The 27,178-nt window shown below is 41.5% G+C and overlaps 1 protein-coding gene across 3 annotated transcripts; it reads right to left on the bottom strand.

The window, feature by feature from the left end:
* Positions 1-35: 35 nt before the first annotated feature.
* cast (calpastatin) lies at positions 36-27,178 on the bottom strand. Of its 3 annotated transcripts, XM_072382632.1 has the most exons (34): positions 26,998-27,176; positions 14,816-14,884; positions 12,887-13,030; positions 12,093-12,194; positions 11,356-11,493; positions 11,005-11,049; positions 10,833-10,934; positions 10,631-10,711; positions 9,891-9,929; positions 8,789-8,866; positions 8,439-8,570; positions 8,143-8,280; positions 7,958-8,062; positions 7,629-7,745; positions 7,424-7,537; positions 7,233-7,328; positions 5,993-6,097; positions 5,735-5,839; positions 5,478-5,594; positions 4,732-4,845; positions 4,428-4,541; positions 4,217-4,300; positions 3,966-4,070; positions 3,696-3,812; positions 3,476-3,589; positions 3,285-3,389; positions 3,073-3,177; positions 2,870-2,962; positions 2,729-2,773; positions 2,509-2,637; positions 2,210-2,296; positions 1,887-1,916; positions 1,617-1,717; positions 36-1,523 (listed from the first exon to the last, which is right to left on the bottom strand). In XM_072382632.1, exons 1-33 carry the CDS (start codon positions 27,070-27,072, stop codon positions 1,625-1,627), a joined length of 3,237 nt encoding a protein of 1,078 aa, XP_072238733.1. In that variant the 5' UTR covers positions 27,073-27,176; the 3' UTR covers positions 36-1,523; positions 1,617-1,624. The 3 variants fall into 3 exon arrangements, with proteins under 3 accessions (XP_072238733.1, XP_072238734.1, XP_072238735.1); XM_072382633.1 differs by lacking the exon at positions 12,093-12,194 and having other exon boundaries at positions 8,777-8,866; positions 26,998-27,178; XM_072382634.1 differs by lacking the exons at positions 11,356-11,493; positions 12,093-12,194; positions 12,887-13,030 and having other exon boundaries at positions 8,777-8,866; positions 26,998-27,178.

Below are 27,178 nucleotides of genomic sequence, written 5' to 3'. Positions count from 1 at the left end.
CCAAACATGAAAAGGGAGCAAAGATGCCCTCTTGCTGTAGTGAACTGAAATTTTATTTAATTATTTTTCCACACATAAAACCCACTCATTTGTGTCCCCCCATCAGTCATTCAGCGTCTTGGCACAATAGCACAATATCTGAGAAAAAGTCGTTTGTTTTAAGGCCCCCTTGAGTGAGAAGGAAGTGGGCTGCTTCAGCTGTATGCAGAGTGAAAAACCACACGTCAGGGAGTAGAGAAAGACACTTTCAGAGGAGATTCTGTTCCATCTCACTTTAATGCGCGCGCACACACCCACACACACACACACACAGATATAACTATTTCCCTTGCGCTTTCAAGACGACCAACTCTGTTGATTTTACTTACAGCATTTTACATTTTATGGTAGTTCATATTAGCTTTAAATTCTCTTTTAGGCACAAATGATAACCAGACTTACTGGTTCTATTTTTTTTTACATTTGCTTTATTGCTATTATTTAGTCAGCATTCCCACATCTGCAGTATCCACCCCACAAAAAAATATTAAAATTAACATTGAGAATGACGTTTAGTGACTTTTTACCACAGTTGAAAGCTACAGCCCTTTGTAAATGTGTACAGTGTTGTCTTTTTTCTTTTCTTTTTTTTTTAACAGTATACAAACAATGGCAGTTTACAAAGCTCATAAACACCTCGGTTCACTAAATGCACTTCTGAATGCCAGGAATTTTTTTTTCTTTAAGGCCAAATACATTGAAACGATCCTTCTCTTGAGAGACACTTCTCTACAGAAAAGAAAGAAGCGTTTGCAAAAAGCTCTCCGATACAGAAAAGAAAAAAAAGAAAAGAAAAACATCTCCTGGAAATCCTCCACATAATTAATAATGTAAACTAGGCACTGTTTAAAACATACGCAAACTAAGCTGTACACTAGTGTTTTAAATGGCATCTGACCACATGATAATAAATTTGGCTTTTTCTTTGTACATCAACATTGCACAAACAATCCAGACACCATACAACTACATGCGCACTGCTCCCCCGCAAGCTGACAGCCACCAGTGCTTCAACCAACACCACAACACCTGGCTTACGTAACTGCTGAGTTGCGATATTAGAGCGTCACTGGAGAATGTCAGCTGACATGTAGATGCAAGGCTTTCAGTGGCATGAAAGATTTTGTGTCTCAAACTCGTCTGCTTCCCCACAGTTTCCCTTTGTTCCTTCTTTTTTGTTTCTACACTCAGCCTTTACACCCATCTTGCCATAAAAAAAGTCTCTCTGTTCCTTTTTCCTCCAAAGACAGAAATCAAAAGTTCTCATCTTTGAAAGTAAAACTTTGCGAGAAAGGCGGTGCTCGCAGATATGGTTATGTGTGGGTGTGTTGAGCAAGCGTTGGGGGGGGGGGGGGGGGGGGGGGGGGGTATGTCGGTCATCCAGTATACATTCTTGACAATTTAGAAAAATAGAATCATTATCCGAAGAGCAGCTCCTTCGCCGATGAGTCCCTGTGGCCTGGAGGTCAAATTACACCCACGAGCTGAAACAGGTAAAACATTTAGCAGTTCAGTAGAAAGACTAGACATTGGTGCTCGTCATGTTCAGCAACTTAAACTTTAAAAGCAAACCTTACCAAGTGAACTAGCTCTTGCCTCCCTTCGCTGTAGATACAACATCTGAGCTTAGCTGAGTTGTTGGCAGGTCGGTGGCAGATGGCTCAGCAGCATGTTGTGTCTGAAGTGCAAAGTTTTAGGCAGTTAATAAAGTACACAGGGGAAGCAGCATTCTCACACGACATACTTGTTACAAACTGGGTTTATTTGGTTTATGGACTCAGCACACAGATCCTACAAAAGACAAACGTCGTGCATATTCAACTTCATGCAGCAAGCACTTCTCTTACTTTAGACTTTGACTTTGACTTGCTCTTGCCCTGTAACAAAGTTGACAGACTAGTTATGCTCGTCAGCTCCACACTGCTCCATGTGGTGGTGATCACTGATGCAGTAACTGCTCGTGAGCAATCTATACGGGGCAGCCATGTTACATTAACTAAAACAGTGCAGGATGACCAGAAATATGCAGAGAAGTCTGCATTTAAAAGAGTGTCTATCAGCTCTTGATTGACATATGACAGACAAAACATGGCCCCAACAAGAGATTTAACTACTGGATCTAATAATCTAACATCCTGATATCTGTATATATAGAGACTCATACGTTTACCTTCGGCTTATCCATTTTAGATTTGGACTTGGAGGCTTCTGGGAGGAGTGTACCAGCCAGGGAGTCCAGAACAGGACCAGCCATTGGCTTGGACAGAAAAAAAAAGACAGTACTCATAAACTTTAACATAACTGACTCCTAATGAATTCAAGAAAATCCCCAGAAAGCATCTTTTAAGCGATCTCTAAAAAGTGTAGAGCTTAAGTGCTGGAAGTAAAAATGTCAAATATGGTTTATTTTTTATAAGATCCACAAATCCCTGTGCTTTATGAGGGGTGGAATAGCATTTCGTCTGCTACCTTCAGGGGCTCTGAGTCAAGCACAGGTTCCAGCTTTGTTGGGGATGAGGTGACCGGTGCAGGAGGCGGGGCAACAGCAGAGAAGTCACCAGACAGCAGCTCCAAGGCTGTTTTATCATCCATAGTCTTCTGCAGGGTCAAGAAGAAAAACAGGGGATTAACCTCCTTGCATCCGTAAACATGTCCTATGTCTGTTTGATTTAATCATATGAGGACCTACCTCCTTGGATGATGCAGCTGCTTTTATCTTCGGATCTGCCATGCTCTGTTAAATCAGATAGATGTATATCAAACATAAACTGAAGTTTAAAAATTGAGCAAATGTACTTTTACCATCTGTTTTCAGCAGCTGTCAGTTTACCTTGAGGTCTTCCTCAGTGGGTCGATACTCTGGAGGCAGCGAGTCGTCTCTCTCTCCCATCTTAATCAGCTTCTCTTCAACAATCTTTTTCTCCTGCAACAACCCAGCAATCACACACGACAAGGCACCTTAAGTGACTGTGTTTCCTAAGTGAGTGTGCTTTTTCGAAAAAGAAAATCATGCACTTGAAGCATGTGGGCTACCTTGATAATGTCTTTAGTAGGAACTGGCACAGGCTGAGGAGCAGGAGCGATATCCTTCAGTGTGTCTGACAGAGCATCAAAGGCATTGTCTGCGTCACCTGGCAGCTGAGTTCACAAAAACAGAAAAAAACAGCTTCATTTGAAACTGTCGGAAAACAAAAAAGAAAAGAAAAAAAGCTGCACTTAGTTTACACTTAGCACTTAGTGCTTACCTGCAGGTCAGCTTCTCCTGAAACACAAGGTGAAGCCTTCACTGCCGGAGCAGCAGTGGAGGCAACAAAGTCTCCAGCCAAGGTTTCCAGAGCGAAGTCAGAGGCCTGAGGGTGTGACAGAATGAAATGCGCTGTCTGAAATAAGTGACTATCAGCATCAAATTGTTCTTATTATTTCCACAATTCTGCACCTGTGCAGGAGGAGCTGATGGGGGGACAATGGGAGCCTGGACAGAAGGAGCTGCTGAGGAGGTCAGGAAGTCTCCGGACAGAATGTCCAGAGCCTCACCAGTTCCCATGGTGGGCTGCCAAAAGAGAAATTTCAATCAAGAACCCAGACTCAATCCTGACTGCATCCGGATTACCCAGCTCACATTCTGACTGGTTAAAGTGAAGATGTCCAGGGCTCACCTTGGGTGTTGGAGCTGGCAGTTTGTTTAGCTCGTCCTTATTAAACCTGTATTCTGGAGGGAGAGCGTCGTCTCTCTCACCTACACGCACACCCTTCTCCTTTTTAAGTTTGTCCTCCTGTAAAAAGAGAAAATACACATGAAAAAAGGCAAATGCAAACACCTTCCTCTGGCCCTAGTTTGCTCTTGTAAGCACACGAACCACCTTTAAAACAAAGATCAGTGCGGACTTCCTACACTAAAGCAGTATGTGCATTTGTGTTCCCCTTACAGAGACAATATCTTCAGGTCGGAGTTTGGGGGGTTCAGGTTTTGGTTCATCTGTTGGCAATGTGTCGCCAAGAGCACTTAGAGCATCCAGGGACAAGGAGTCACCCTAAGGAGAGAGCAAGAGAGGGTTTTTTCCAAGGTCATGCTTGAGAAGAAAATTGTACAGTACTAGGCAGTAAAAAAAAAAAATTATGACAAAAATTCTAAATGAAAGAAAACTTCTTCAAAAAGAAATTTGTTGAAAGTTGTTACTGTCACTATCTTGGGTTTTATGTATTGGGGCTCTGCAGGGAGAACCTCAAGTGGGCAATGTTGCTCCAGGGGACAAACAGTTACCTGCAAAAAACACAGACACATGCAGACAAAAATGCAAAAATGCAAAAACTGGCACACAGCTTAGAAAATAGATAAATATAAATAAAAAGAGGGCCACAGATTTGTTTGTGCTCACACAAGAGCTTACCTCTGGTGCCTTTTTGGTTGGAGGAGGGACGGGCACCTGAACTCCAGTAGCCTTAGATGAAGATACAAAGTCTCCAGCCAGGAGATCCAGAGCTGACAAATCCTCTACTTTTGTCTAGAAAAAAAAAGAAAAAAAAGGACACTTTTAGCACATTGTTTAAAAACATATGAGGAGATACTGGAAAAAGTAAGGAGAAGAAAAAAAATGGATAAGAAACAGCTAGCCAGGCTTCTTCTAAAAGCACCTGTAAAATTACATGCGTTACTGTGATAAAATATGCAGGATTTCAGTATCTTCAGTATACCTGTGCAGGAGGAGCTGTGGGGGTTACAATAGGGGCTTGGACAGCAGGAGCTGCAGAGGAGGTCATGAAGTCTCCAGACAAAATGTCCAGAGCATCACCAGTTCCCATGGTGGGCTGCAGAGGGACAAAGAGAGGGAGAACATTCAGTATCCTAAAGTTACCGATAAGTTAATTCCATAAGTGTTTGAGCATAACCCTTAAAGCATCAGTAGAGAATCTGGCCATTTTTTGTTCTTTGGCTCCCCCTATAGTCGCGGTTGGGGGGTTCCCAGCCTACGCGGTGCAGACGGAGAGATGACTGAGATCATATTCTTTTTATGGTTATTACTGACAGAGCCAAGCAAGGCCAACATCATACAAGACTAAACAAGACAGCTAATCAGCTATTACTGGCAAGTTCACCAGAAACAAAGTTAACTCTGAATCCATTGGTCATGCTGTTTTTTCTCTGAGCTCTCTGCAGCAGCAAAAGCCAGTCTGATGTTCATTCTACACTTTATTTCTTTTTCACTTTATTGATTTTTTTTGTCCCCCAATCTTTACTTGTACAGGCAAAAGTATGCTGTTATCGATGTTGCTGTAAAGCTGTGGCGCTGGGATGAAAACCAAGTGTTCAGTGTGCTATTTCAGGCCCAGGAATGTGCATACCAAAAGTTGATAGGTATCAAAACTAGTCAGAAGTACATAGTTTTAAGGTTCACACATTTCTCTAGTGCTGCTTCGAATGACAGCTGTCCTTATCTCACCTCCGGTTTTGGAGCTGGCAGTTTTTTGAGCTCTTCCATATTAAATCTGTAGTCTGGAGGAAGTGTGTCCTCCCTCTCTCCAACAAGCACACCCTTCTTTTTCTTTAATTTGCCCTCCTGGAAAAAGTAAAAGAAGACTGAATGATACATATGAAGATCTTAGCCATAAATGCAACGCAATATGTAAACAACGGGAGTTTTTCCTGCTGTCAAAAAGCTTAAAGCTCCAAGTCAGAGAACGGTCGACTTATTCTTACAGAGACAATATCTTCAGGTCTGAGTTTGGGGGATTCAGGTTTTGGTTCATCTGCTGCCAACGTGTCACTAAGAGCACTGAGGGCATCCAGAGACAAGGAGTCACCCTGAGGAGAGAGCAAGAGAGGTTGTTTTTTTTTGTTATCTCAAGATGTCACACATTTTTTCATTTAACTGATGAAACGCAACGTCTCTCCCATGCAAATGCAAGACAGGAAGCAGGGGAGAAGGGAGGAAACTGCAGACATCCTGTATCACACCTGATTGGTTTTGGACTCAGCAGCAGTTTTCCTTACTTTGACTTTCTTATCAGCAGGTGGAGCAGGGCACACAGCCACGGGAGGAACTGCAGAGGATTCCACTTTCTACACAACACAGACAAAATTCAACTTTACGGTAACAACCTAAAACACACACAGATCACAGAAAGGGATCTTGTTATTTTAGTCACTATATCATTAATCTATTGAAAAAGCTTCTATATAAAACATTTCTAATAACACCTCAAAATATCTCTGTGTCAATAGCGCAGTTCTTGAGGGCAATTACTGGCTTAAAAGCTAAGCAGCTTGTCCTCATACTGCCCACAAGGAGTCAAGCTACGGGCTGGGATCTGAGAAGAAATGTCTGAACATTTCAGTTTTTAACATATTTATTTTGCTTTATAGTGTGAAGAGAAACTGGTGACAGAGTAATATATATATATATATATACACGTTATATATTGCTGAGTTCTTGGGTGCGGCTCACAGACGCTGAATTTTTGCGGCTGTCAGACATACCTCTACTTCAGACTCCAGCCTTGGCAGAGGAAAAAGCCAAAAAATATACAAAAGATTAGGGGTGTGACGATGCACTCAGCTCATGAGACGAGACACGATAATGGGTTCACGAGAACGAGACGAGGTTTTAAGAAAACTACCATGACACAATATATGACTGGACCAACAGACTTTTATTTAACCGAGTTGCCCATGCATTTTGAAATGTTTTATCATAACTCTTTACATGCATGATGTAAGCATGAGCTTTTAATAAACTTCTTCTTCCACAAATTGAAACTAAATTGCCGCGGTGTACGCCATTATTTTCATACAATGCTTGCATTTTCTCCGTGTCTTATCAGTCACTCTCCTGCATTTATAATTTCCGCCGATTACCCAAAATGCTGCCAAAAAAATTATTTGAAAGTGGCAGGGGCATCTTCAATGGTAATACCGGTATTTTCAAACGTCATTCTGCCTGCTTGCTGTTCCCCTCCTTCTCCTCCTCTTCTTCTCCTTCTTTAGGTTCTGGCAGGCTAGACGTAGCAAAGGCGCATTACTGCGCCAACAGGTACAAATAGAAGTTTGCATAGCTCACAAATCTCACGAGACAGATTTTTAACGCGATGAGAAATATTGTTGAGTTTAATCTCGCGAGATCTCGTGGCACAAGATCCCGTCACACCCCTACAAAAGATATTTTAAAAAAAGCAGGTGAAATGTTGCCATTCGTTACCTTAGCAGTGGCAGCGGACAGACCAGCTTCAAGTGAGAAATCATTTGAAGCTACCTCCTTCTTGGATCTCTTGTCAGCAGGAGGAGCAGGAGCTTTCTACAAAATCCAAAAGTTGTTATTAAGCAAGTTACCAGATACTCTAACTGTGCCTATTTTTGCCTGCTGTGACCTGTACGAGATCCACTGTGTACCTGTGCTGGAGCCGCTGAGGGGGAGACAATGGGTGCCTGGACAACAGGAGCTGCAGAGGAGGTCATGAAGCCTCCAGACAAAATGTCCAGAGCTTCACCAGTTCCCATGGTGGGCTGCCAGCGGAAAAAGAGAAGATTTAGGGAAAAGTGTTCCCATAATAATTCTTTAAAGGACCCCCTTTATGTGTATTTGTCCCCGTCCTACCTCAGGTTTTGGAGCAGGTAATTTTTTGAGCTCTTCCTCATTAAACCTGTAGTCCGGAGGAAGTGTGTCATCCTTCTCTCCTACACGCACACCCTTTTCCTTCTTGAATTTGCCTTCCTGAAAATGGGGAAAGAGGAGAAGATAAGACATTCTTCAGATTGTCAGTGTCTCAGAAGTTGTGTTTCAGAGGAGATTAAATGCAGCTAATCAGCCAAAAAAAAAAAAAAAAATTGTAACTGATCAAATAAAAGTCAACTCGAGGCTAAGTGAATAAATAAGTAAAAGGAATAATGCATTTTAAAAAGAGTGGGTTTTTTTTCTGCTCTTACCGAAACAATATCTTCAGGTCTGAGTTTGGGGAGTTCAGGTTTTGGTGCATCTGTTGGCAATGTGTCACCAAGAGCGCTGAGAGCATCCAGAGACAAGGAGGCACCCTGAGGAAAAAACACGGTGTTTATGATCAGCAAATCTGACTCGTTTTTTTATTTTAAATTCTGTTTCATCTCTACCTCACCTCATCATGTTTGGGTTTTGTGTCTACTTTATGACCCAGTCCAGCTTCCAGTGAAAACTCAGCAGCAGCAGTCTTCCCCATCTTTGCTTTCTTATCAGCAGGGGGAGCAGGACACACAGCTACAGGGGGAACTGTTTTCTGTCAATCGATACATGACCACACATAATAATGAGGTATAATCTTAAAGCAGCAGGTAAAATGTTTCACTTAATGACAAATTCCTCGTCGTCTGAAAATAACTGCTTTAAATAGTATCAGCTGATTGAAATTTTGAGACAGAGAACTGATCAAATTACAGTGGAGAGAGCAGAAGGAAGTCCAGCCTCCAGTGAAAAAGCATCTGAGACTTTCTCCATCTTGGCTTTTTTATCAGCGGGAGGAGCAGGACACACAGCCACAGGAGGAACGGCCACAGGAGTTACAGCTTTCTACAACAGAAAACATATTACTGAATGAAAAACTGAGCCTCTTAGGGCTGATGTTAAAATAATGAGGCTACTTTTAATGGTATAGAAACATGAAGGTGAGATTTGTTGGAATTGAAAGAATAATCGTACACCAAGTTTACTCTCTGTGGCAACATGGACTTGTCAACAGGGTGCACTGGATGGTATAACATCTGAGTGCTACATACTTTAACACTGACCTCTGGTCCAGGAGGAACAGTGGACGTCATGAAACCAGCTGAAAGGGAATCCAGGGCTTCGTCTGTACTTAGTGGTTTCTGAGATGAAAAACAAAGGGAACACCTGCAGATAACAACTTCAAACCAGATCTGATTTAGGGAAACCGATATCATGATTCAGTTAGAAAAAACAGCTTCTAATGATTGCCCAAAACAGCCACATAATCCTCCACTAGATGGCATAGCTAACTAAGTCACAAGGGTATACAATAGGGCAAAATAATACAAACCAGACTACATGTACCAACAGTGCAGGAAAAGTACAGGCACACCCTTCTTCACATTCCACTGTAACTAAAAACCCACAAATAAATGCTTTTGCACCACAGATTTGGCACCAAAAAATTAATTTGTTGTGTCAAAAATGGGATCAACACAAAAACTGAACACTAAAGTTGCACAGGAAGAGAGCTAGCTGGGGTCGAAAGCGATAATGCACAGAACCAAAGATCCACGACAACATGATGAAGCTGAAGTAGGCTGTCAAACTAATGTGGGCGTGTTGAGGGTAAGTAAATACTAACCTATGGATACATCACTGCATGTGCGTATGAGTTCAAGCGCACATATTTATGTGACTGTTTGGGTTTGGTCCGACAAGATTCGCTGGGCTCGGCCAGAGGAGGTAGATCCTGTGCTGTTTGCTGAGCCAACACCCCCCATTGCAATGCAACATTCCCTTCTCTAGAGGAACAAGCTTGTTGCAGAGTAGAAACAGTGCTTCCTGCATGTGAGCGTATGCATTTGCGAACTTGTTTTTCTATTTACACAAGGTTAAAAAAAAACTATACTTGTGGGGTCCAACGAGTTTTGTGGGGACAAAGTGGTGGGCCCCTCATGTTCAAAGAGATTTTTGAGGGTTTAAACCTAGTTTTGTGGTTAGGGTTGGATTTAGAATTAGTTTATGGTTAGATTTAAGGTCAGAGGACTAGCCCTCTGACCCTAAACCTAGTGAGTGTGTAAAAAATTGAGTGTACGAACTATATCTATATCAAAATTAGCCGTATGAGCAGCGTACAAGGCGATGGGTCCACTAAAGGAAAGGGATGAAAACTTTACTTACAGGCACATCCTTGGGCTTGACATCTACAGGAGCTGGAGCCTAAAAAAATGAATGTAAATTAGTTTAAGAACAAAAATAAATAAATAATTACAACGATGAGGATGATTTAAGAAGTTAATACTACTTCAAAGGTTAAGTTCCAAATTGAAAAAGAAAATTTGGAAAAAGATTTAACATGTTGATCAAAGTTAACTCTAAATGCATCTGGCTTTGGAACTATAGCAAACAAATTACTTCTGTAAGAATCCAATGTAACTGAAGACACTTTTCTGACATTGTGTCAGAAAAAACGGGGACGAAATGAAGAAGCAGTACTAGTTTTCCACACACACCATTTCTCTGTATTTGAACTGCTTTTGTCAACTACATAATGACATGGTGTCGAATGTCATGTGTTGTTGTTCATCTGAAGTTGTTTTTTACCTCATTTTAAAGACTACAGTAAGGGACAGATGATATTTTATTTTGTGCCGATATGTAAAAAAATAAATAAATAAAAATCGAGAACTGAAAAAGGGTGTTCTGTCTTTCATATGAGCATTGAGTGTCAGAGAAATATCCTCAATGCTCAACAGCCTTCACTGTGAACAGCTTACATAGGACTAATTCCAACCTGTAAAAAATCCACAGCCGTCCAAGTGAGGTATGGAAATAAAACGTGCATTAAATTATTATTTTTTTAAAGCTAACAAGGAGAATCTCATGCATTTCCAAGGAGGCAGAAATTGTGACAAACTGACCATATCCTCGAATCTGTAGCCTGGAGGCAGTGTGCTGTCTCTCTCTCCACACTTCTGACCCTTCTCAGTAGTGACGCCATGCTGTGAGACATGCATCACACAGTGAAGACACGCCAGATACATGCAGCTTAGTGTGATCACTCACTCTTCACCTTTCTGCATGAACAGACACAAATGCATGCAAGCTGGAGCTATGCTGTACCTCTTTGACCTCTGGCCCGGTGTAAACAGGCTGTGTGGGTGCCACGGGATCTGTTGATGGCAGTATGCTGGCCAGGGCGTCAAACGGGTCCACAGCAGGAGCCTGCACAGGCAACACAACTCAACACACAGGTGCAAGCAACATGCATTTCAAAGCATCTCTATGTCTTTACCTCTTTAGCTGCTGTCGCTGCTGAGGAAGAAACCTCCACCTGCACCTGCAACACGGATCCAAAGTTAGTGCCATATAGGAAATAAATCAGAGAAAAATCACTGCGTTATAACAAATAGTGTAGTTTATTGGAATATTTTTTAGCAGTTTAAAGAATGTTAACAGACCAAGTGTCATGTTTCCACCTTGAGACTATTTTTTACTACACAAGAAAATGGGTAAGTTTTACATCAATGAAAAATCCCTTGAGCCATATCTTGAATAGATCCAATCCTACACTCAATATTTGATAGAAAATACAGATTATTAGGTGTCGACCAGCCTCCACCATGGTTGTTATAGGATCAGCTACCTTTGTTTGTGTTGTTTTAGCTTCTTTCTTCCCGTGCACAGATACATTTCCAGCTGCAGCTGCTGCAGCTGGCTTTGAAGTTTTAGCAGGATCGGCTTTAGGCACGTCAGCTTTGACTGTTGACGCAGCAGTTGCACTCTAAAATATAATGAATTTGATTCCATTACAGACCAGGTACATGTCTAGTGAAATGAAAGGTTGCGTGTACACATTCAAATTCTGTAATATACAGTAAACAAAGAACAAACGGAAAACAGGAAAGCGAGGGGTTGATTTCAGCAGAGGAAAAGCCTCAAGCACCTGGATGATGTCAGTGATTGATGTGTTACGAAACTAGCCCAAAAGAACAAATGAACAAGCTGTTGACCTCTCCTCTTCCTTGCTTTCCCCTCACTGACTCAGGTTTAAGCGATGATTAGACTGGCGCTGTGGAACAACAAGCAGAGGCATGCTATGTAGAGAGAGCTGAAGAGCGATAAATAAAGGTCTTTGAAACCTCCAAAAAGTTTCTCTGTGAAGTAGAAAGAAGAAAGCCGAAGCAGAGTTTTCTTTTAAAGTAAACTCTTTGAGCAATGTCCAAAGCAGAAACCCGAGCGTTTTCAAGTAACAACAGTTACAAAACCTGATAAAAGCCAACCACACGAACAAGCAGAAAAGAGACAAAAGAGACAGCCTTGAATGAAACTTCACGAGAGTTGGAGTAAAGGCTCAGAATAGCCTGTCGCAGTCGAGTCTACCTTCGCTGCCTCTTTAGGTTTAGTTGCAGCAGCGGTGGCAGCTGTTCCAGAGGCAGGAGAGGGAACTGTAGCCGTGGCTTTGACTTGGGAGGCAGGTGTGGTCTACAAACACGTAGTCAAATGATTACTCAAAAACACAAAGATGAAAGAATTACAGAGACTCTAAAGAAAGTAGATGTGTTGCAAGAGATGTGTTAACACTGTGAAGGTGTTAGGAGCAGCAGACATGAGAAAAGTACACAGCGATGACTGGTCAGATCAATACTGTCTAAAGTAGTAATTCTACCCTCAACTGTGCTGTGATTCAGGATGGACGAATTAAGACCATTGCACAATGTATGTTGAAATACTGGTGCTTTTACACGCTTAAGCCAACAACTTGAAAAAGCGCCACCAGGCTTTAAGTTGGCATCTCTTCAAGACTGACCGCACAGTCTTCAAGTCATGGATTTAAAGGAAAGTTATTCACGTGGTCAGCGCTGCGGTATGTGAGGAGCATACATCCCAAGCGAGAACAAATGAGAGCTCATTAATGTCGCACAGTGACTGCTCAGGCTGTGATGCACGTGAAAGATCAAGATGTGCGAGTTAGACAGACATCCCACACACAGAAGTAAAAGTGCTTTGCAAGATGAAGAACCTGGATGAAGCAAGTGAAGAAGAGGCGCGCGCTGCCTCATGATGGGCACACACCAAGTGTTGAGACCAAAAAGAAGGAAGCTGTGATTCATGTTACACCAAACAGCCAAAAGCCCCCCATCCAACTTTCACTGAGTCACCCAGAGTCCATCTACCTCTGGTTTGGCTTTAGACGCCCCCTTCACTGCTGTTCCAACTGTAGCAGTTCCTCCTGCTGTAGCACCACTCGCTGTGGCTCCGCCTTTTGATGTGGAGACCACCCCAGGCTTTGTAGCCATGGTAGATCCTGATGATGCTTTCTGCAAAGCATCAGGTGTGGAAAAGTTGATCATCAATAAGTGTTCTCACAGCTCTTTGGACGCTTGCATCACCCGTGTGCTGACTTTTTTCTTGAGAAAATCGAGTTGCTTATTAAAGTTATTAAGTCCCAAACCGCCAGATTTATTCACAACGACTGCCACCCAGCTCATGTGCCGTGTCCTAAAAAGTCAATGTCTAAAATGTAGATGAAAACAAATTGCAATTATATGCATAGCATTTAAAAACTCTACATTAAACAGAAAATAGTACAAAAATAGGATATCAATAGTGGTCTTTGAGAAAGGAATATTCATTGGGAATTTGATCAAAGGGACAACCCAGACACCAGAAACAAACCACTTTAGCATCTGGAGTCATATTGTTGTAACATTTGCAGAGTGTGGCAGTGGATGGATGCATATGTTTCTGCAGAAACTGAACGGATCATTCGGCTTAAATGATGCCTTTAAAGATGTGCAAGAAGTTGCCCATGTTTTGTGCATCCATACACATACTTCACAGGCTTCACAGGCATGATCACAGGCTTTTGAATAGAGTGTTGATAACAAGCCAGATGGTAGCCCTCCCTCCTGGGCCCAGAATAAGGGCCTAGAAAAGTGCTAATTTTATACCAAATAATGTTACAGACCTGATTCTAATTTACTTAACTGGGTGTGAGATGTTACGCTCAAAATGAGCATATATTTTTCAGAGAGCAATTTTCAGTCCCAACGTTAGATAAATCGACTATGTACTATCATTTTGAACCATTTTCTATCAAATACTGAGTTGAAAAACTTAAACTGTTAAATTCTGTTTCTATTTACGTCTTTGGATTTATATACAATACTGGATGATGCATCATAAATATATTACACTCGGCACATCCTTCCACGCCGTCAATGAAACTTCAGCAGCTGCGGCATAATCAGCAAAGAAGAGAAACGAGGGTCAACAAGGTAGGAAGAAAGAACAAGAGTCGCTTTTAGCAGAAGGGTCGTGACTGATGAGCTCAGTTAAGTGGGTAAAAATGTGTAATGTTATAATGATCAAATACATTGTTTTATATCTTTTTTTGCACACAACTACCTGCATAACCAAAAATAGACCATGTCCAAGTCTCACTGTTGAGGGACAAGTGAAAGAACTTCAGGCTGCTTTGTTCAAACACTGTAAAACAGAATCCTTTCAGACAATCAGGCTGTGTCGTGGGAACAAAAGGAGGTGTCAGTGCAAAAGGCTGTCAGTAGGTGCTTTCACTCGTGGGACTGTAAGTGTAAATAAAGAATACCTTATGCCAACTACCATAAAAAGTCTTTGTTGATATCTGCCATTTGTTTTCTAGCAACAGAAGTCATCCAGATAAAAAAAAACAGATGATCAGAGAGTAATTACAGAGCAGTCTTTACGTCTGTAAATGAGTCCAGTCAGCAGCTCAACATGACTAATCTAACAATCTGATCCATTGTTTCAGAGTAGCTTTTATGCCTTAAACCGGGTGTTACCTCCCATGTGTTTGAACAGAAGGAAAAGGAAAACGCGTCGGAAAACTCTTTTCTGTGCGTTTCTGAGACCGCACCAAAGCCTATTCCCGGACTCTAATTAAGGCTGCAACTTTTAAACACAACACAGTGCTGGAACGGGACAGGAAGTAAGAACACAGCTCAGATAATGGGGGGGTCAGGGGTCTGCCAGACACAGGAAGTTAACGAATGAGTTTCTTTGGAGAAAGAGGTGGAGCGAGAGAAAAGGTTAAACAGCATTACAAAAGGAATGTTTGATACCTCAAACTGTGCAGGCTTCACAGTGGAGACCTGAGCTGCCGGTTTGGGTGTTGCCTGACTCGGCTGCGACTGCAGAGGAGAAAGACAGACAATACAGAAAGAGAGAGAAAAGTTAATCATGTGCAGTGAGCACGAGAAAACATGGTAATTATATCAAGATCCACACAAAGTGATATCTCCATTTCACAAGAGCACTACTTGTGGGAAAACAACACATTCCATGAAGCTCATTTCTGTATGGAGAGGAAAATATGCCTGAATCACCACAGCTTCAAATTTCACAGATGCACAATGCACTGCTCCATAATGAACACAAATACAGACATCATACCCCTGTCAGAGTTCAGCTATGGCCACACTGAAGGGTGCGACTGTTGGTTGACAGCAAAGTGCAAAATGACCCAGCATTGTTGTTGTAGTTGATCACCTTGGCAACTGGCAGCAGAGACAGCACATGATTCCAAAGTTAGCTCCTCTCGAGCTGAGGTCACACAGTGTTAAAATAAAATGCTAACATAGCTCACATATGTCTTCAAAGAGAGCTAGAGAGGTCAGCGTTTGACTTTGCAGGGCCGAGGGCCTCAGCGTAGCCGTGTTTCATGCTAACACAGTTAGCATTTACAATATTTGAGCTGCACTGCTTTGGATAAAACCCCTAACCCTTTCAGAGCTAAATTATTTGACTCCACTTTAAGTTAATTGAGCAAAGCATCTGTGGCAGCACGGTATTGATCAATTTGAACCTAAATCAGTACCACACACCTCTAAAATAGGACAAGTCAAAAAAAAGCAAGCATTTTCTGTGATTCTAGGTGCTCTGCAGATAACTGACTTATGTTTGTTGGCTTGTTGAAAACAAGTTATGCATGTATGGATGTAATCCTTTCCATGTAAAACCTGCTCGTACTGAAGGACAGACTAACTGCAGGCAAAATGCTTCACCATCAGAATGTGACCAGTTCAGTCAGACCACGTTCGGGGGGTCAGAGAATGTGAATGGGTTTTAGCCAGTTGTAAATGCAATCTGCATTCCATCCATGCATTTTGAAGATAAAACCCTAGACCTGCAAATGTCAGACAACTCTTTCTTTTTGTGTCACTTCATTGCCTCGGAAATGGTAAAACCCATGTGTTGGTTCCTTTAACAATTTGTTTGTACAATTAAAATTCCCTCAACGGTTTTTCCCGACGGTTAAGTTCTCCACAACAAGCTTCACACCTTTGGGAATGCTTGCAAAAAATGTAAATATTAAATTTCACAGAATTGGAACCATCTGTAAAAGCCCCAATGATACAACTCTGGTGCGTTCTCCTTGTATGTGGTGATAAGTAAAGTTATTGTTAACAAAAGGTTAAATAAAACATGAACAAAATGATGCACCGCTGTATTTTGTGAGCATGCCACATTCTCCAGGTGAAGCAGAGTATGCTGCAGAGCCAAGCCCAGATCTAACAGGTAGGTGTGATACCAGGATTGCTGCTGTTATTTCATGTCCAACCCTGTGCATTGTGTGGTGTCATATAGTTGTTTTAGTCAGACCTAACCTTGCCTGTTGGTGAACATTACTCTGCTTGTTTGTTCATAATAAAAGTTTCTAGAGCAAGTTCACCTGGAAACTAGCAATAAATCACTGCACTGGGTATGAGGGAGTTAGAGGAAAATGCCAATACCAATTAAGGGGACTGAGTCCAGATACAAAAAGAAAGAAAAAAAAAAAGACAAAAAAAAAACCAACAAAAAACTACAGTTACCATTACCGCACCTCAAAGCACACGTAAGCCTCTGACTGATTTAACCTGTCAGGCCAGCTGAGAGTCTCAGTTTACAGCTTACACCGAGCTAAAAGGACAGATGGTGAAGTCAGACTTGTGTGTGATAGCGAATGAAGGGAAATGGAGATTAACTACAAAGTGGGAGAGATATTTGGTAAATGGTAAATGGTAAATGGACTTGTACTTGTATAGCGCTTTTCTAGTCTAGCTGACCACTCAAAGCGCTTCACTACATGCCACATTCACCCCTCTCACACACATTCATACAGCACGTCTTAGGACATAACTACGTGCTTTCTAATCATTCACACACATTCATACCCCCAATGATACACTGGGGGAGCAACGTGGGGTTCAGTGTCTTGCCCAAGGACGCTTCGACATGTATCCTGGGGAAGCCAGAGTCGAACCACCGACCTTCCGATTGGTGGGCGACTGCTCTTCCTCCTGAGCTACAGCCGCCCCAGCGTATTTCCCAACTTTCACTGAGGCATCTGCAATTTTGAACCTCTCATTAGGAAATGATTGCACCTCAGCACAGTCAGTGGTTGCCTGACGCACTGGTGGCGCATCCAACACAATGAGATCACAGCCCTGCTCACAAAAGTCAATCCCACACAGAGTTTATCTTAGTTTCAACTAAAGGGCAACTTTGAGGATTAGACGTTTCCTCTATTTTTTCTCAGTCCAAGTTAACCATCAATATAAAAAAAAAATAAATAAATTTAAAAAAAACCAGTAACTTTAAAATCTGTTGTAATATCATTACTATCACTACTTTTCTACCATGATTGCTTTTACCTCTTTTGACACGTGTAGAAATACATATTTAGTATGAGCTAACTGACTGTTAGGAAGGTGAACATAATGTTCAAAAGAGATTGAGGAGGAAGTTTCACAGAGGAAGAAGTGAGGTCACAGTGAGCCTGGGTATCCCCCCCAGCTACGAGGGAAGTCACGTTGCCTCTGTGGGTACAGTAAATACTAAGGTTGCCAAGTTACCACAATAATGACTAAAAAAATGGAAGTTGTACTGCATGCTGGTAATGTCTTTGCCCATACACAATCTGTGCAGAAATGATTAAGCGCTGAACTAAAGCCATGGAAGCCTGACAGGGACACGCCACTGTTGTCATTAAACACATTAATTACATAAATGTATCTAACATGAAAACAAAATAAATGCTTTACGGCATCAACTCACATCAGTGTGGATTTGCCTTTATCTCAGGAGGGATTTCATGTTGAAACCAACCTTCGACACTGTACACTACACAAACAACACGGCCTTCCCTTGAAGGCAGATCTTAAAACAAACCCCTGTTTCAGCAGCTAAACAAACAAGCAACTTTTTTTGTCCACACTCCATTATGGTACATTATGGTATATCAGCATACCGACATGAGTCATGTTGCCAAAATCAGTAGATAATATAAATAATTATGTTAATGTGATTTCAAGTCAGTCTCTTACCTCAACTGCGCAGTGATGTAAAATGCAATATTAAGTCGAGCCAGCCGAAAAAAATTTTGAAAATGTTTTAATTGGTTGCTAAAACAGGAAATAAACCCAGAAAGATAAAGTCTAAAGAATCTTAAGGGTAAGGAATCCAAAAATGATTAAAAAAGAACCATAAACATCAACTTCAGCCAAAGTGAAGCACAGAACTCGCACCAAGTTTGAGTGAAATACCTGCTCTAACTTGTCTCCGGGTTTCAGCTGTATGTTAAAAGTTAAAGCAGACGGTTATTATGTCATCCTATTGAGCTCTTCGTGCTCACCTCTGACCCACCCAAAGTCTTTGTGAGTTTTCTGGCTGCTGTGACACCAGACTGCCACATTCCTGCATTCCTCATATCATCTGTGCAGCCGCAGCTTGTAGACAGGATGCCCATCCACAAACACACAATGCAAACAGTATTTATGCACTACAGGCTGTTTTAGCACAAGATGCACACGTTCGTTTTCATCTAAATCACCTTTAAGGGAGATTTCTTTGGTGCAGATGAAGTGACTCCAGACTGAATTATAAAGTAGACTGCCCTGCCCTCTTTGAGTTAAATGCTTCTGCCCAAAGATTTATTTTTTCATGGATTATTTTAAAAAAAAACCACAAAAACAAAAAAAACAGACCCAACCTGTGATGTTTTACCTAAAGAGTAGAGATGCTATCACATTGTGATGCTAGCTGTAACATACAAGTAACAAACTTTAGTAAACTTGTGAATACGCTGATGGGTGACAACTGAACACAGAATTTGTAAAGGAAAATCTCACAGATATTTATGTTATTTATAACCTGAAACCACAATGTGGAATGCAAGCTAACACCAACGGGTTGAATTTACAAAAGTAAATGTATCTCACATGAAAAATCCTGCCTCTTGTAATCTTAAAGAGACCTTTTAGAGACCTTAAAGTCACCTTTGACAGCAAAACATAAGAGTCCAGATAAAGCAAATTCTTGTAGCAGTGCTGAGAAAGCTTGTTGGTGCAGGAAAATGGGCCTTAATTGCCATTCATGTGTTATTTAGTGGATACGTGTTGATACAGTGAGCAGTGAATTAGTGCAGTTGACGACATACATGTAAATACTTGATATGACCTCATTCAATATGGGGCAAGGCATCAACATTCAGAACTTCAGAACTCAAAGGCAAACACAAATCCCGCAAAGCAAAAACTACTCTTAACTAACATTCAATTTTGTCCACTAACACACTGTATGTGCACTCACATGCATACATCTTTTGGTAATACCACTATATCAGTAACCAGTGAGGACAACACTGATTAACAATGTTAATAATAGGACACTTATATCAACATCATGGTCATTCTGGAAAGGCTAGCAGTGCCTATCACATGACCAGGAGAGCTAGTGACAGCGCAGCAAAACAATGTAGAAATGGGTGGCACGGTGCAATCTAAAACCATTTTCAACTGGAAGTGAATAGACAGAGCAATATGAATACAGGCCTTACCCAACAACAGTGATAAAAGCTTGGCCCTGTAATGAAAACTGATGACTAATGCTGTGCCCCACCCGACACCGCCAACAGGCATATGGTCGGAAAGGACTACTCAGCTAGCTGCTAACTGTGTTTTAAAATAGCACTGGCAACTTTCTAAGCAGTCTGCAGAGATGATGTAGGTCACCCCAACAGTGCAGTAAGCTGCAGTCAGTGTGTCATGGGAAGAACTTAGTAAAAGTTTCCGTTTAAGCACAGAACTGAATGAGATTGAATATCACTGCTGCAAGGAAGGTTTGCTGAGCAAGCAGGCGGCTGGGTAAAATCAACGGTGATGCAATCAGTAAAACCTAACGGCATAGGCTCTCTCCTCTGATGTGGTGCTGTTACTTCACTGTCACACGAAAAGAAAGCAAACCATATCCATCTTACTTCACAGTTTCTGTTTTACATTTCACCAGTTTTGCAACAGCGCTTCAGCAGTTATAATTGCTCTACATTGATAAAGGAACTAGGGAATTTTTCTTCTGTTTTTGTCAATGCATTACACAAGTATCAAAAGTTCAAGCTGACTAGCAGAAGTATGTCTAGTGTTAAGATTTCATTTAAAGTCACATTCATATTTAGTTAAAAAATGTAAAACGTAAGTCTATATTCTCTTAGTACACAGTCAGGCTTTAACTTTTTATTTGGATCCCATTTTGTTGTTGTACCTTAGCAACAACTTCCCTTGAGGTCCATAAAAGTAACAGCAACACTTGACTCATTTGCCAACTTTCCATAACTTGACATAAACAAAGCAGCAAACTTGTGCACCACCGCAACATGGAGGGTAGCTGCTAAACGCTGTCACACGAACTCTGATCTGAAAAAATATTCTCCAAAACAACAGCCATCAAACACATCTGACTAGTATCAGTCTAACACGGAGGCTCGTCACACAAGCATTCACAAAAGAGCAAGGATAAAGGGAAATACCATCCAGCTACATACCATAGGTTTGACTGAGAGTGTTCTGCCAAAATGCTCTCCTAAGCCTGGTTCACCTTGGACACTCGCTTTGGAAACACTTTAGTTAACAATGTACGACAAGCAAACACACAAATGCACATAAATACACATATGTAAACACACACAAAAGCACACGACATACACGCCCAGTGGTGAAAAACTTGCCGGTCCGCCCTCTTAAGTCAGATAAGGCGCCACCTCTTCATCCACAAGGCAGCAGAGCGTGTTCAATCAGACTGGACAACAGGACACACAATGACCCACCCCCTACTTGCTGCCTGCAAGGAGAACTAAATAAACCAGCTCACGGGAGACTTTGGGTTGGATCAGGGCAGGCTTTGTGACGAAGGATGTTGTGGTTCAATTACAGGCATGACAGTCTGACTAAGTCAGGAAGAGTTGCAGTTGAGGAGGAGCTGAAGGCTGAAGCAGGGAAGAGGCTCATGTGGGTTTATCGAAGCCGTCCTATTTGAAAGAGTCAGGGTGTGTCAGATCGACTCACTCCTTAGGAATCCAGACTGCAGAAGCACTTGAACAACAAAGACATGCATGTGTTCAAGAAAAAAAAAAAGAGGGAGGGGAATTATATCACATGTTGTGTTCAAACCACACCCAGAGCAGAGAAAATAAGAAACTCCACATTTAAGACAGAAAAACCTAAACATAAGAGAGAAAACCCAAGGAGGAGTCTTCAACACATTTTCTCTGGCCTTCAAAGTAGATTCTGGACAAAGGTTCAGACAGGAAGCAGCCTCTGGACAACAGCCAAAGGTTATGTAAGAGTTTTAGAAAAGCACAACAACGCAACCATTCCTCTCTCTGCATGAACACTGTTCAACTTTAAAAGCACTAACAAGTTTATGGTCTCCTATCAGCTTTTGTTAATTCAAAGAATTAAACCCTCTTCACGGATGGACGACTCAAAACAAAAAGTGTCAACCTTGCCCTGTGGGGCAGGGCTTTATGAGCAGCACCCCCTTCTGCCTGAACATGCTTATGGCACTTGGAGGAAAATAAAAGGTGGCTGTGTTCGTGTGTGTCATCTGTAACTGCTGGGTGCACTTACCGTGTCTGTCAGCTGATGTATCAACTTGTTGTTTTGTGCTCAACAAAGACAAGACTGGAGAATATGTGTGCCGTGTCTGTTTGTTTGTTTAGTCTCTGCAGACTTGATGTAAGATCTATTGGAAATATTCAAATGTTTTTTTAAAAAGACATGGGCAAATTTTCCTCTTCGACAACAGCCTGAAATTAATTTCCTCTACTTTATAAGATACATTTCTGTTCTCCTGGGAAGCTTCTCTGACATGGCCTTAAGCATAGTTGCTTAAACATCAGCCAAAGCAAGCTGATGATTAAGACATGGGATTATCCCATGTAACAATGATAAACAGAGCTCAAGAAGAGAACAGTTGTCATACTTTGCATTCTTCTACTTTGTGTCAGATCAGCTCTGAGCCTATTTTCTAAAGATATTTTCAAAAGGACAAAACAAGTGGACCTCTGATGTTCTCACATGGCTGCGCATTTTCCCAGACAGAAATATGTTTGTCTGTTTTGGGACCCTTTCAGAGAAATCTCTTCCAATAGCTTTGGTCCTGCTCTCCTCAAACACAGGAGCACCAGTGCTCTGCTTCTCTGTGTTTAAGGCTTTAGGTGTGAGAGAATGTGGAAAAAAAAAAAAAAAAAACATGTTTGTACTGGATCCACATGCCTAACACGGTGTCCCCTGGTAACACTTATTGTTGTTGCCCACCAATGAGCTACAGCAGACCCACCCACTCAAAGAGGGTCAGAACCATGAAGCTGTTTAGGAGTTTATTTCTCTGAAAATGTGGTTATTTTTCTTGAAATCCCCACAAAAAGAGTGTCAGGCAGTATGGCCAGGTATTTCTCAGCTCAGGCTTTTGGACGGACTGAGATTTTATATGCTCACTTGCAAGAGATCCCAACTGGAACTTCAGAGGAAGGTTAAACTGGCAGAGGCACACTTCCCCCAAAAGATACTATGGGAATTTAAGAGAGTCTTCATTATGTTAAGTCTAAAAATAAACACTGGCTGCCAGAAGAAATATGTATCAGTAAGATTATGTTATGGGGGCGCTTTTACGATGCGGAAACACTAAATCTGCAGTCAATATTGAGTCGGCTGTGTTGAAATAACCACAAATAATTCCAGAGCAGCAACCTGGATAACCTGACATATCAGACTAAGAAATACTATAACATGGATTAAACCTGCATTGAACAGGGTGTTGTCATCCTCAAGTAAAGCAAATACGAAGTGATCTTTTCAAAATATGTGACAGGTTTCCACTGACTGGTTTGAAATGAATAAACTTGGCGTCACAATCATCAGTAGGTGGTGGTATAGGTAACATAGCTAGTGGTTGTAATTCAGTAGAAGAAATAGTTCTAACCGAAAACAAACAGGAGGTGGGGAAAAAAGAAACAAATAGAGGGAAATATGAGGAATTGTTCTTCAGTAATGTTTTTCATTTCTGGGAATAGCTGGGATATTATATAGAGTCTGTGAGTTGAGTTTAGCGTTTCCTAGCTCAGTTAAAGAAACTGTGCTAGGAAAAAGCTAGATTGCGCCATAGATAAAGAAACTAGGGAGTTCTTTTCACAAAACAACAGAAAGCAAATGTAGTGTCTAGGTGTTACGGGTCTAAAGGGCGTTAGCAACTGGTTATCAGTTTCCTAACAACATAATTTCAAATCAACCCTGCCTACAGTCCAGGAAATGGTCAGCACAACACATATGACGTTATATATGACAAACAATTTGACAGCTTGCATTTTTCTCATGTGTCTTTTCTCTGGGCACTGTGGCTAGCTTCCACAATCCAAAAACATGCATGCTAGGTTAATTGGTGACTCTAATTGACTGTAGGAGTGAGTGTGCATGGGTGCTTGTCTTCTCTGTCTCTGTGTTGGCCCTGTGATGGACAGGTGACCTGTTCAGAGTGTTCTCTGATAGCAGCTGTGATAGGCCGGGATACCAGCTTGTCATAAAGGCCACATAGAAAGATTTTAGACCAGAAAGGGGCCATCCTCAACTGATGTTTGTTTGCCTCTTGATGACAAAATAAAGCTGCTGAATTTAGCAGAGGTTAGACACGGTAGAATGTTTCGAGCAATGTTCTCACAGTCCGCAGCATCTGACAGACTTCAGTCAAAATGAATCTACTCCAGTGCGTGTATGCCGGGACAAGAAATGTGGTCCAATCATACCACAATTTTAAACCTGTGCTATATTGGTACATGAGTACAAATAGAATGACTGACGTGTAACTTCGCTCCTCTGGTTCCGTCATGTGTCTGACAGCCCTCACGCTCACAGTAATGTCCTTTGCTCTCTAAATTTAGCAACCCACGTTTTAGACCTGTTTGTTGACCCATGTTTTATTCAACACCAGAGATACTTAGAAATTTGCTATTACCTGTAACCATATGTTATCTTAAGCTTATTATATGACATGCACTCACACCACAGAGTAAAGAGCCATTAGCCAAATTAAAGAATACAGCACAAGATTTACAAGGGTATCAAACAGTAGCTGGGATTAGTCAGCAACCACCATCAATAAATTCTGCTTGCTTCCATTAAGAGCAAAACCAAAATCCTTAATCACTGTATCACATTACAATTTCTAATCAGTGTGGGGCCGCAGGGTCTTCATTACACAGCTTTGCTCCTAAGGACAAACATCATGTGGCTACAAGCTTTTTCTCAAGCATGGCAGATGTAAACAGATTAAAATTACAGAGCTTGATGCCAAGCCATAACACATCGCTGACACATTGTCTCAGCTATGGCCAAAAGCCTAGGAGCTGTCCCGGGTTGCCTTTACATAACTGAGAACATTTGGGTCAAAAGTCAAGCTAAAGCCAAACTACAGGCAAAATCTGAGCATAATTCTCTACGAGCGTCACCGCCTAGTCATGTGATAAACTCCTTTACTTAATAATGATTTTTACAGGAGATGGCAGGGCAATGTTGAGCCGAGCAGGATATGCATGCTTATGGATAGGCTTATTTATGGCAACATGTACACAACGAGCCTTTCCTCTATCACACAAGCACACACACAGCCTGGGGGTTTAGTGATGTGCTCCACATGCTAAAGCATCTCATCAATAATGTTTTTCTCACACCCCTCCAGTCTTTTAGAAGCATGTCCACCATAGAGTTAATGCCTATTAGTTTTTATATTGTTTTTTTCCTTCTTCTCCTTTAAGCTCGTGGTAGATTGAGAGACGGTGAAAATGATTTATGATATTTGAACATCAGTACCCAGACACCACATGATATGCTTTCAGTAAGCTGCACATGACTCCAGCTCTGGCTGCCAACGCAGTATTTTCCTTTTTTGACATTTTATGCTTGAAGTTTCTCTGTGATGTTAAAGACTGAGTGGGTCCTGTCTGTGTTTACTACTAGCACATGCGTGAGGATGAGTGATGAAATGCAGTAAACATGGGTTTATCATACGTTGGAAACTGTCAAACATAAGTCCAATATTTGCTCTCTTTCAGCTTGTTGTTTTTGGTCACAAACCACTCTTAAAGGAAAAATCCAGTTCTTTCACTGCGCTTCACTATGTTCACCAATTTATATCTAACTATCCTTGTTTAGCACTGAACAAGTAAAGAACGGTTGAGTGTGGATTTTCCACTCAAAACAGCTGCCTACTGCAGCGTTCAACAATCTGTTAAAGCGGCAGCATTCAGTCATTCAGACATAAGTAACAGTCCTGCTGCATTCCTCACAACTTTACTCAGAGATAACCTTGACAGCAACTGAGTGAGCCACTGTACACACTCAATACATGCCACTCACTTGAGATTTGAGAGTACATTAAGTCGATTTTAAGCTCATAGCCTTTTCTGACAACGTCGTGTTATATTGCCGAAAGCAACTCATATTAGCGTGCAAGTGTACCATGACTGCGTAAAACATACAGGAGCAGAAAATACCCATCCTTCCATTTACATGCCTGCTTTTCAGCACAGCACTGTCATCTATTTACTGAGTAATGTGATCTGTTGGATTTCCTCCAGTAAATAGATCATAAGGCAACTTAGGAACCATTCTGCCGTTTGCATACCCATCTGTTTATCTGACCTAGTAATATTTCCTAATACATGTGGCAACAACACATTCAGTGGCTGTCAGATTAGTAGAAAGCAGTTTGTTGGTGGAATGGGCCTCTGAGAGCACTAAGAGTAAACCAATGGAGCACAAAGCTGACCCTGACAGTTAAACAATTAACTGTATTTAGCTCAATTTAAGGCTTGCTTCCTATTCAAATGATAATTCTTTTCACTTCTTATTCATTTAAACCCTGAACTTTGTTAAATTGTAATACTGCATCAATGTCATAAGTGAGTTGTGCAACAGCTCAGGACTTGATAAACGTGCCTATTTCACAATGGAAGTACATTGGATGTTATTTTGTCTTTTTAAGTATTTGCTGTATTAGTTAGGCATGGCATGGTTATAATTCAATGGAATTACGGTATAACCATGCCAGATGACTGTGAACTGCAAAGAAAACAGACTGGTGCTGTCCAGAGCTGGGAAAATTCTACTGAAAAACATAATTACTCCCCACTCCAGCTCTGAATGCTTTCTGTGTGCAGCCCTCCTTCCGGACACATTTATCTTCAACCTTTAACACATAAAGTGACTCATAACAAACTAGCACAGTCCTGATAAGAAAGTAGTCGCATCAAGACAGCCAGTGTAGCGTGTAGCAATCACATTCTCTGGCTGACATCTTTAAATGCAACAGACGATTATGAGGCTGCAGGATATGACATACAGTACATGCAATACAAGATGAACCATTAGGCCTATTCTAGCCACACACCCTGTCAGATTGCTTCATCTGTTCCTGCAGATTATCACAGGGGATTGCTATTTGGGGTGTGGGAGAAAAATCTAACTCTTTATGTAAAATCCCAAATAGAACCAAATGTTCTTTTTCTGTTAACCCACAGTTACGACAGTCTGAGCACAAAAACACACTGCCAAACAATTCCAAACAGGTTTTACTGCTATGATTCTATCAAGTAGTTTGATGCTTGTAGCAGCTCATGGCAAACACTGTAGGCCTTGTCCCTGTCTTGTTTTAATAATTCACTCTGAAAAGACACACACTGAACTCTCAGAGGCTAACCCGAGAGCCTCACACATTCCAACAGAGAGGGAGTGAAAGACATTTTGACTGGTGTTTCTCTAGAAGTCCTTTGGTACATGCAGTACAAACTAGACTTGGAAGACTAACAAAACAACAACATAGTTTCATAGTTGCAGGATGACCTACATTAACAAGACAAAACACACGTGGATACTTCTGGATTTCTCAAATTGACACATGTCACAAACAGACAAACATAAACACATTTGGCACAGACCTGCTCCTCCACAGCCACATCCTGCAGGCCCTGGATGTCCCGTGGGCCTCGGATCCAGCTCAGTATCTGGCCCATGTTAGCTCAATGTGTCTCCAACCGTGTGTCTGTGTGTGTAAGTCGGTCGGCCTCTGCTCTATCTGAGGGCTTGCAGCATGATTCCAGCAGGCAGGGAAAGAAGGGG

The sequence above is a fragment of the Leuresthes tenuis genome, unplaced genomic scaffold (assembly GCF_036924035.1).
Source record: "Leuresthes tenuis unplaced genomic scaffold, fLeuTen1.0.hap1 SCAF_3, whole genome shotgun sequence".
In the NCBI taxonomy this organism is placed as follows: domain Eukaryota; kingdom Metazoa; phylum Chordata; class Actinopteri; order Atheriniformes; family Atherinopsidae; genus Leuresthes; species Leuresthes tenuis.
This window is presented reverse-complemented; position numbering and strand designations above follow the sequence as displayed.